The following is a 10380-nucleotide window of genomic DNA, read 5'->3' as shown; positions in this document are numbered from 1 at the left end:
AAAACCGTTAGCCGGGGCCCAGCTGCCTTGCGAGTTAACTGGCGGCTGCGGCGGCGGCGGCTGCTGTAGCCGTCGCCGCCGGAGACGGCTCTCGAGTTAGCAAGCTCTTCAGTGGGGTAGGGCGCGGCCAAGGTTGAGTGCCGCCCAGAACCCGGCGCTGAGGAGAGAGTTACGCGCCCTGGGCCTGGAAGATGATACCAGGAGGAGCTCGAGCAGCCGCGCGCCGGCGCCGATAGCGGAAACCCCTCGCCGGGACAGCAACAGAGCTGGAGCCCGTAGCGAACCTTCCCCTGACCTACTTTCGCGGCGACGGCGACGGCGACAGCGACGACGGCGGCACCCTTGGTGGCAGTGGTGGCGACGCCCGAGGAGGCGGAGCAAGAAGCGACAGAAGCGGTCGCTGAAGCGGAGAGGCAGCATCCGAAAGCCGCGTCCCGCAAAGGACAAGGGATGCCCGGAGGCTGCTGCTGTGGCTTTCTCATCTCCTCCCCTGCAGCCTTCCCTGTCTCCATCGCCTGGTTTCCGAAAAGTTCGACGCCCGAAATCGCGGCACCGACGGCGCAGGCAGGGGATTATGGAACTCGAGAACTTCATGGCCAACACTTTGTTGCTGAAGGCTCGTCAAGGTGGGTGCGCCCCGGCTCCCCGTGTCCGTGAAGGTAGCGCCTCCTAGGAGCGCCAACCTTTGAGAGAATCCTGATCTCCGTGGGACCTTTACGTTGTCTAATAAGGGAGTTTTCATTCTACTGGAACCAATTCTGAGTTGGAGCTGCCGCTTAGCGGGTGGCAGCAAGTGATCCTGGGCTAACTTTGCTTGTGTTTTGAAACAGTAGCGCTAGCCTAACATGCACTGAGGGGTGACCGAGTTCCATCCCATTCTCAGCGCCGCTAATCTGGAAGTATGGAAAGGTATGCATTGCACACTTGTTAGGGTTTCCTGATTACCCAGGCTAAGGTGCCTGGGAAGTAGATGCTATTAAGCAGCTTCAATGTGTTCACCTCACAGAATGTGAAGTTTATTCTTTAAGAAAAACTAATGAGTAACAGAGAAATGTTTTTAACCTTTATTTTTGTTTGTTCCTTTTAAACTTTGTTGTTAGCTCCATTACAAGTCCATTTATGTCCCGAGTAAATCACTTGTATCCCAAGTAAATCAGGAAAAAGACTCTTAATTGGAAAACATAACCATTTTCAATACTGGAAACCCTAACAAGAAACATGGTAAGGAATTTCTTAAATTGTAGTGAGTAGTGTCCGGAATTAGATACCAAACCAAGGTCCTTGAAACCCCAGTGAGCAAAGGGCAGTAAGAGGAGGCTCGAAGCAGGAGGCTCCTAAGGACGATGCCGTCTAGGCTGCCTAGACTGCGAACTATGGAGTCGTGGACACTCGAGTTATAATCAAAGACACAAACGAAGAAAGGCATCACTCTGCCAATATTTTTGAATTAATACTATTATTCAAAATAATACTATTTTGAATAGAAAAAAATAAGAATGAGTGGGAAGAGAACCAGGTCTTGATTTTCTCTTAAGGAAAGACTCAGAAGAATGCACTTGTTTCTCTTTCAGTAGGACGTTTGACTGTTCATCTTGTCTCTCACTCCCAATTCCAGTTGGACCCTGAAGGGGATTCTTAATGGAAATAAAATTTGATCAATTTTACGTTTTTCTTCCCTTTCTACCTTCACATCTGGTTACAGTGTCTGAGAATATGGAATATTACATCAGGTTTTATTATAATGCTGTAGATATTAAATACTAAATTAAATATTTAGATATTTTTAAAACCCACAAGAACATGGGTTCAATCACCAGCATTCATGTAAAAAGCCGGGGCATGATGCTTATAATACCAGCTGTGGAAAGCAAGACAGATGGGTCACACGCACACACATACACACACACACACACACACACCACACACTCACACACTGGAAGTCAAAGAACACAAATTCCAGGGCTTGGTTCTTAACTCTTCGCTGACTGAACCTAGCTTGGCTAACAGGAATAGAAATTAAAAACAACAAACTAGAAGCTGGGTGTATCAGAGGGAGAACATTTGACTAACCTGTGCAAGGCTCTGATTAAATCCCCAGCATCATAGAGAAATGGAGATGGGAGAGAGACAAGCAAAGCCTGCCACCTAAACTTGTTCCCTCACTTCTTTAGGAAATAGATGGAGAATTTTCCAGAGATGTGGTAAAAACATGCCTTAAAAAAGGAGGCAAGGAATACTGAGCCCTATCCATAGGCCTGGCATCTAGTTAGATGAGTAAGCCTATTTAAATTCCACAGTAGCCATCTTTCTGGAAGCCAGAGGCCTGAGATCTCAGAGGTTACTTGTCCGTGAACACCAAAACAGGCAGTGGACTTACACCCAGCGGCAACTTTGTCCGCCTTGGGCATACTGTGAAGGTCAGACCAATGCTATCTATGCTGGACAGTGGGTCTAGTCTGTGTGGTGGGGCTTTTTTTTTTTTTTTTTTTTGAGACAGGGTTTCTCTGTGTAGCCCTGGCTGTCCTGGAACTCACTCTGTAGACCAGGCTGGCCTCAAACTCAGAAATTCACCTGCCTCTGCCTCTCAGAGTGCTGGGATTACAGGTGTGTGCCACCACCACCCAGCAAGGGGCTTTTTGACATTAGGGTTGTGGCTGCTGCTGAAGCAGTACCATGCATAGTTTCTGGCATTGGCAAGTGCTTATTAAATGTTAAATTTATTTTTTAAGGCTGAATTTGTGAGCGAAAGTAATGAGTGTTTTTAACATGTTAACATAAGGTGCTGTGGGCAGTGGGCTGCTGAATTCAGAGCTTCTAGTCTCAGGATTTATAATATAAATGTGAGGAGCACAAGATGACTGAAAAAGCCCTTGGGCCTATACCTGCCCCGTCTTCTGGAGCAGAGCTACCTTTAATATATCTCATAGTGTTTCAAATCACTGTATTGCAGACAGAGCGCACTAGAGCTCAAGGAAATGTAGACATCTTCCTCCCACTTTTCTGAGTCTTAATTGACACTTAAAGCTATTTTACACTATTGGACAACAGTTGAGTTTTGTCTTGCAATGTTTGAGATTAAAGATTTAATTTCTCTGATTTAAGAAAAGTTTTAACAGATCCTTTGAAAACATTGCAGGTTAGCTCTTTTTCCCATCCTGGTTTCATCATGAGGGCCTTTGTCCTACTTAGAGTTACTATTGCTGTGATGAACCATCCTGAACAAAGCAACTTGGGGAGGAAAGGATTTCAGCGTACACTTCCCGGCAGTCCATCACTGAGAGAAGTTAGTGCAGGAAGTCAGACAGGGCAGGAATCTGGACATAGGATCTGACGAAGAGCCGTGGAGGACTGCTGTTACTGGTTCCTTGTGGCTTGCTCAATCTGCTTTTCTTTTATGGGGGGAGGTAAGAGGGGGGTTGAGGCAGGGTTTCTTTATGTAGTCCTGGATATTCTGGAGTTTGCTTTGTAGACCAGGCTGGCCTCAAACTCAGATCTTCACCTGCCTCTGCCTCCTGAGTACTGGGATTAAAGGCTTTCCAGACCACTGCCCAGCACATATCGCTCATAAGCAGCCATTTTTCTTCTTCTTTTTTTTTGTTCATCCCCAAGACCACACATTAATAAAGATATCACAACATGAAACACTTTACAAACTTAAAATGTCCTACAACCTTAAAAAGTTCAAACATTTAAAAAATACTTAGTCTCTTAAAGTTCTAAAGACTTTTAAAATGTAATGTCTCTCAGTTGTTGGCTCCCCAAAAGATAAGTTAACTACTTTCTTCAAAAGGGAAGAACCAGGGCATGTCAGAATAAATCAAAGCAAAAACCAAATTTTAACTGTGTAAGCAATTCAATGTCTAACGTGTGGGATCCACTCATCCTGGGCTCCTCCAAAGGGCTTGGGTAAGTCTCTGGCCTTGCCCTCTGCCCCTGTCTTTGAGGCTCTGGCTGGCTCTACTCTACTGCTGCTGGTGTTCTTGCTGGCCATCCCATGGCATCTCCAAAACTGCTTGGGGCTCTTGCTGCAGCTGAGCTGCACTTTCACCACAGCCTCCCCAGGGCCGCCTTCAAGGACTCCAGCCCTACCACACTAAGCCTCATGTACTCTCTGACCATTCCACACCTTCAAAACCAGAACCACCTGGGTGAGCCTTACACTACCAAGGTCGGCTGCTACTTCTGGAACTCAGCTTGTCTGTGCTGACCCTGAAGAAACATTTCTCATAAGACTTTACTTCAGAGATGCTGTTCTCTTAATTATAGCTGACTCTTTAGCCCCAGCTGACCAACATCCACTGTCCTAGCAAAGCAAAGGTTTTACTTTAGTGATTCGGGTCTCTTGTTAATTACAGTAATTCTTCAGCTTCAGCTGACCAGCCACCGCAGATGCTTCAGACAAATGGTCTGCTAGAGTCTTCACTTTAGAAATTTTCCTCCAAAACTTCATAAGCTGTGCCTTCAAGCCTTTACTCCTCTCTTTTTTTTTTTAGATATATTCTTTATTTACATTTCAAATGATTTCCCCTTTCCTGGTTCCCCCCTCCCCAAAAGTCCAGTAAGCCCTCTTCCCTCCCCCTGTTCCCCAATCAATCCCCGCCCAATTCCCTGTCCTGGTATTCTCCTGTACTGCTGCATGGAGCCTTTCCATGACCAGGGACCTCTCCTTCCTCCTTCTTGGGCATCATTTGATAATGTGAATTGTGTCTTAGGTATTCTAAGTTTCTGGGCTAATATCCACTTATCAGTGAGTGCATACCATGTGTGTTCTTTTGTGATTGAGTTACCTCACTTAGGATGATATTTTCCAGCTCCACCCACTTGCCTAAGAATTTCATGAATTCATTGTTTTTAATAGCTGAGTAGTATTCTATACTGTAAATATACCACATTTTCTGAATCTATTCCTCCACTGAGGGACATCTGGGTTCTTTCCAGCTTCTGGCTATTATAAATAGGGCTGCTATGAACATGGTGGAGCATGTGTCCTTATTACATGCTGGGGAATCCTCTGGGTATATGCCCAGGAGTGGTATAACAGGTTCCTCTGGTAGTATCATACCCAGTTTTCAGGAACCACCAGACTGTTTTCCAGAGTGGTTTTACCAGCTTGCAATCCCACCTGCAGTGGAGGAGTGTTCCTTTCTCCACATCCTTGACAGCACCTGCTGTCTCCTGAGTTTTGGATCTTAGCCATTCTGACTGGTATGAGGTGAAATCTCAGGGTTGTTTTGATTTGCATTTCCCTGCCGACTAAGGATGTTTAACATTTCTTTAGGTGCTTCTCAGCCATTCGATATTCCTGAGGTGAAAATTCTTTGTTTAGCTCTGTACCCCATTTTTAATAGAGTTATTTGGCTTTCTGGAGTCTAACTTCTTGAGTTCTTTGTATATATTGGATATTAGCCCTCTGTCGGATGTAGGATTGGTAAAGATCTTTTCCCAATTTGTTGGTTGCTGTTTTGTCCTATTGACAGTGTCCTTTGCCTTACAGAAACTTTGTAATTTTATGAGATCCCATTTGTCAATTCTTGATCTTAGTCCTTATGATCTAAGTCTTAATGATCTTAGTCAACATTCTTATCTTCCAAGCTCCTATAGAACAACAGCTCATGGAGCTCTTAACACTCAATGGCTTTTCTAGCCCAAAGTCCCAAGTTCCTTCCACAATTCTCACCAAAACAGCATGGTCAGGTCTGTCACAGCAGTACCTCACTATCCTAGTATCAACTTCTTTTCAAGTTACATTTAGTATTGCTATGATGAAATACCATGACCAGGGGTGGCCCCACCCACAATGGGCTGGACCCTCCTCCATCAATTACTAATTAAGAAAATGCCCTACAGGCTTGCCTACAGGTTGACCTTATGGAGGCATTTTTTAAAATTGAAGTTCCTTCCTCTCACATAACTTTAGTTTGTGTCAAAAAACTAACCAGCATAGCCGCTTCCTCAGTCTTCTAGAGGTTCTTACCCCATGTTCTGCATGTGATCCTCCTTATAGGGAGGTCTCCTTAAATGCTACCTAGTTACAATAGCATCTTCCACCTTTTCCCTTCAATTTTGTTTCATGCTGTTAACCATACTAGTATCTAATTACTTATATTGTGAGGCTTATAATATTCTCTACCTTAGCATATGGGGGTGTGTGCGCTGGAAAGATGGTTCAGCAGTTAAGAACCTTTGTTTCTCTTGCAAGAGAACCTAGATTTGGTTCTTAGCACCCAGTTTCATGGAAGTATGCATTTTTAACTGCTGAGCTCTCTCCTACCCAACCCTTTTTGTTTTGTTTTGCTTTTTAGTTGGCCATTGCATTCCCAGTGCTTTGAAGGTGTTTGACATACGGTAGGTATATAAATATATTTTAATAATTTTAATAATGCTGAACCAATGTTTATAAGTAGCAGTGTATAGTGTGTCATGTTGGATCTAGTTTACAAATTTGTAAATGGAGACTGGAATTTTATATTTCACTAAGCTGATATCTATTTGAGACAAATTATTATAAACATATGTATTTTATGTACTCAAAGTAGTATTAACAGTAGGATAATATTTATTATGAAATGTAAATATCATATCAATAATATTTTAGTAAAGAAAGAATTTCCCCACCTGCCTTTTTTTGGCTAGGTGTAATGACATAGCTGTGTCACTGACCCTAACATGAAGTTAATGCAGAAGGATCCAGAATTCAAGGTCTATCTGGATTACATAGTGAGATCTTGTCTTAAAAGCAAAACCAAAACACAATTTGAAATCTAAATCCTTATTTTTTTCAAAATTTTCAGGATTTAGCAAAAAGACTGGTCGTAGTAAAAAATGGAAAGCGCTCCTGAAGTTGCCCTCAGTCAGCATGTGCACTGAATTAAGATCCTCCATCGGTGAGTAAGTAGTGTTTCCTTATGTCTGGAGGGTGTCTGACATTGCATCATTACTTAGATGTTACTACTGCTTCAGTTCTGTATTTGCTTTAAAGGCAGGTGGATTTCTGAATTCGAGGCCAGCCTTGTTTACAGAATGAGTTCCAGGACGGCCAGTGCTATACAGAGAAACCCTGTCTTGAAAAACAACAAACAAACAAACAGAAAAGAATATGGCCTACAGATTTATCCATGGACCAATTTTATGAGACATTTTTCAATTAAGATTCTATCTTTTTGGGACTGGAGAGATGATGGTTCAGTAATTAAGAGCCTGATTAAATTCCCAGCACCCACACAGTAGCTCATAAACTTTTTTGTATTGCATTTATATAAGTACACTGAAGCTGTCTTCAGACACCAGAAGAGGGCATCAGATCCCATTACAGATGGTTGTGAGTCACCATGTGGTTGCTGGGAATTGAAGTCAGGACCTCTGGAAGAGCAGGCAGCTAGCGAGAGCTCTTAATCTCTAAGCCACCTCTCCAGCCCGGCTCACAAACGTTCATCTGTAAGTCCAGTTTCAGGGGATTCCATGCTCTCTTCAAAATTCCAAACATTCATAAACATAAAATAAACCTGAACGAAAAAGTTTCCTGTTTCTAGATATGTCTAGGAAGATTTGTATCCAGTTGACAAAAAACAACCAGCATAGCTACTGCTAGGAGAGCAGCTGGCTTTCCTCCTGTCCCTGCCCATCCCTCTTCCCTTCCCTGCATTCCGTTCCTCCCCCCATTCTTTTGTTTTTAATTAGTGTACAAAGTAATGGCCAATACAGAAGACCCTGTCTTTATTTCTAACATTCAGGAGGTAGAGGCAAAGTCAGTTTGAAACCAGCCTAGGCTACTAGGAAGTTGCAGGTCAGCCAGGACTACATAGTGAGACCTTGTCTCAGAACAAACAAACAAAATTAAAACATAGTAATGAATTTCATTGTTACATTTTATTAGACTTTATTCTTATTTGCCTTTCTCTGCTGCTGAACATGGCTTTCTTGCTGAAGGTTGACTTGTTCTAGACATAATGCTTTTGTTTTTTATATTTTTCTTGACACAATGCTGGAATATTAGAGCCTTATTCTCAGAATAGTATCACTAAGGTAAGGAGAGGTAGGGATAAGACATTTTCTATGGAAAAGAAAAAACAAGCAAATAACTATAAAAGGGGAAGTTAAAAATCATAAAATATAAAAAGAACAAATACCAATAATCATAATTATATCATTTTGGAGAAGAATACTCTATTTACAAGTTCTCGGTGTCTTTGGCTCTGCCTGTTAGTTAGTTGATTGGTTGTTTGGTTGGTTTTTTATTTTGGGAGAGGATCTTATCATGTAACCCAAGCGGGCCTTGAATGTATAGTCCTCCTGCCTCAGCCTCCAGGATGGTGAGATTATAAGTATGTGCCACCACAATCAGTTCTGCCTATTTTGTTTTATGTATGTATGTATGTATGTATGTATGTATGTATGTATGTATGTATATATGTATGTATGTATACATGCATGTGTGAATGTATGTATGCATGTATGTATGCATTCCTGTATGTATGCATGTGTGTATGTATGTATGCATGTGTGTATATATGTATGTATGCATTCCTGTAGGTATGCATGTGTGTATGTATGTATGCATGTGTGTATATATGTATGTATGCATTCCTGTATGTATGTATGCATGTGTGTATGTATGTATGTGTGTATGCATGTGTGCATGTATGTATGCATGTGTGTATGTATGTATGTATGCATGTATGTATGTATATTTGTGTGTGTATGTGTCTGTACATGTTTGTATATGTGCATGTGGGAGTTAAACAGCAATATTCAGTATCTTCCTTGATCAATCTCCACTTTAGATTTTTTAGACAGAGTCTCTCACTGAGTTTAGAGCTTGACAATTCAGCTAGACTATCTGGCTAGTGAACCCCTGGAATCTGTCTGTTTTTAACCTCTTCAGCCCTGGGACTACAGGAACAGTCAGTCCCATCATGCCAAGGTTTTTATATGGGTGCTGGGTATATAAAACTAGATCCTCATGCTTGTGTAGTAAGCCCTTTGCCAACTCACAGCCCCTGCTTGTGTCTTTTAAATGTGTGATAACTCAATATAAATTAGTAAACAGAACAATTGTTTAGAAATAATACAATGTCTCACTTTCATTTTATTGAGTGAGAACACTATAGATTTAGAACAGCACTTAGTGGGTAGTAACTGCTATGCGTGTTTCTCCCTTTTACTCAGAAAAGGATTTTAACAGTCTTTGCGACAAACAGCCAATTGGAAGACTTCTTTTTAGACAGTTCTGTGATACAAAACCAGATCTAAAGAGGTGCATTGAATTCTTGGATGCAGTGGTGAGTGATCCATCTCAGGACTGTGCCATGCAACTTTACACTTTTGAATATTAAAAACTGAGCCTGACAGAGTCGGTAGTTGGCTTGATGTTATATTTCCCTCCTTCTCTCCTTCCTTCTATTTTTGAGATAGGGTCTCACATTGTAGTTCATACTAGCCTGGACCTGACTTTATAGGTCAGGGCTCTCACAATGTAGCCTGGTCTGGCCTTGAACTTGTAGCAGTCCTGCCACCAGCTCCTGATTGCTGGGGTTACAGGCATGCACAACCTTCCTGGTTCTTGGTGAGTAATTTTTGTATATGAAAAGCAGCAAGAAAGCCAGGCAGTGGTGGCGCACGCCTGTAATCCCAGCACTCTGGGAGGCAGAGGCAGGTGGATTTCTGAGTTCACAGCCAGCCTGATCTACAGAATGAGTTCCAGGACAGCCAGGACTACACAGAGAAACCCTGTCTCGAAAAAACCAAATCCAAAAAAACAAAACAAACAAACAAACAAAAAAACAAAAACAAAAAACGAAAAGCAGCAAGAGATGAGTACTGCTCTTCACCTTGCTTTCACCTTTAAAAACTTTAAAAACATTTATTTTAAATATGAGTACCTGCATGCTTGCGTGGATGTACGCCATATGTATGTCTGATGCCCTTGGTGGCCAGAAGATGGTTCCTTTGGAACTGGAGTTATAAGTTATTGTTAGCTACTATGTGGGTTCTGGGAACTGAACCTGGGTCCTCAGAAAGAGCAGTAAATGTGCTTAGCTGCTGAACCATCTCTTTAGCCCTGCTTTCTCTTTGTTATGCAGCCTGGGATTCCAGTTTGTGGGATGATACCATCCACATTTAGGGTAGGTCTTTCCTGCTTGGTTTTTCCTTTCTAAAAACATTTTCATAGAACATCTGAAGATATATTTCAGTGGTGGGTCTAAATCTAGTCAAATTGACATTGGAGTTTAACTCACCTGCCCTCATTGGCATTTTAATCCCAGTATTGTTCTTACTTTTTCAGAGAACTATTTAAATTTAATCCATAGAACTGCTTTCTGGTTCTGAGGGTGCCATATGAGTTCATATGTCAGATAATTTAAAGCATTATGAAATACTGCT

At 42.1% G+C, this 10380-nt stretch overlaps 1 protein-coding gene across 1 annotated transcript in view; it reads left to right on the top strand.

Annotated features, from left to right (window-relative positions):
* The first annotated feature begins 537 nt into the window (after positions 1-537).
* The window catches only part of Grk4 (G protein-coupled receptor kinase 4), a 77364-nt gene continuing 67521 nt past the window's right edge, over positions 538-10380 (top strand). Inside the window, exons 1-3 of the mRNA XM_052198107.1 lie at positions 538-626; positions 6792-6884; positions 9166-9278. Of these exons, the coding sequence (XP_052054067.1) occupies positions 575-626; positions 6792-6884; positions 9166-9278 (258 nt within the window). The 5' untranslated portion in view covers positions 538-574. The remainder of the gene's footprint in view (positions 627-6791; positions 6885-9165; positions 9279-10380) is intronic.

The sequence above is a fragment of the Apodemus sylvaticus genome, chromosome 11 (genome assembly GCF_947179515.1).
Source record: "Apodemus sylvaticus chromosome 11, mApoSyl1.1, whole genome shotgun sequence".
NCBI lineage: Eukaryota > Metazoa > Chordata > Mammalia > Rodentia > Muridae > Apodemus > Apodemus sylvaticus.
The sequence above is the reverse complement of the archived record's forward strand: the minus strand, read 5'-3'. Positions and strand labels throughout refer to the sequence as shown.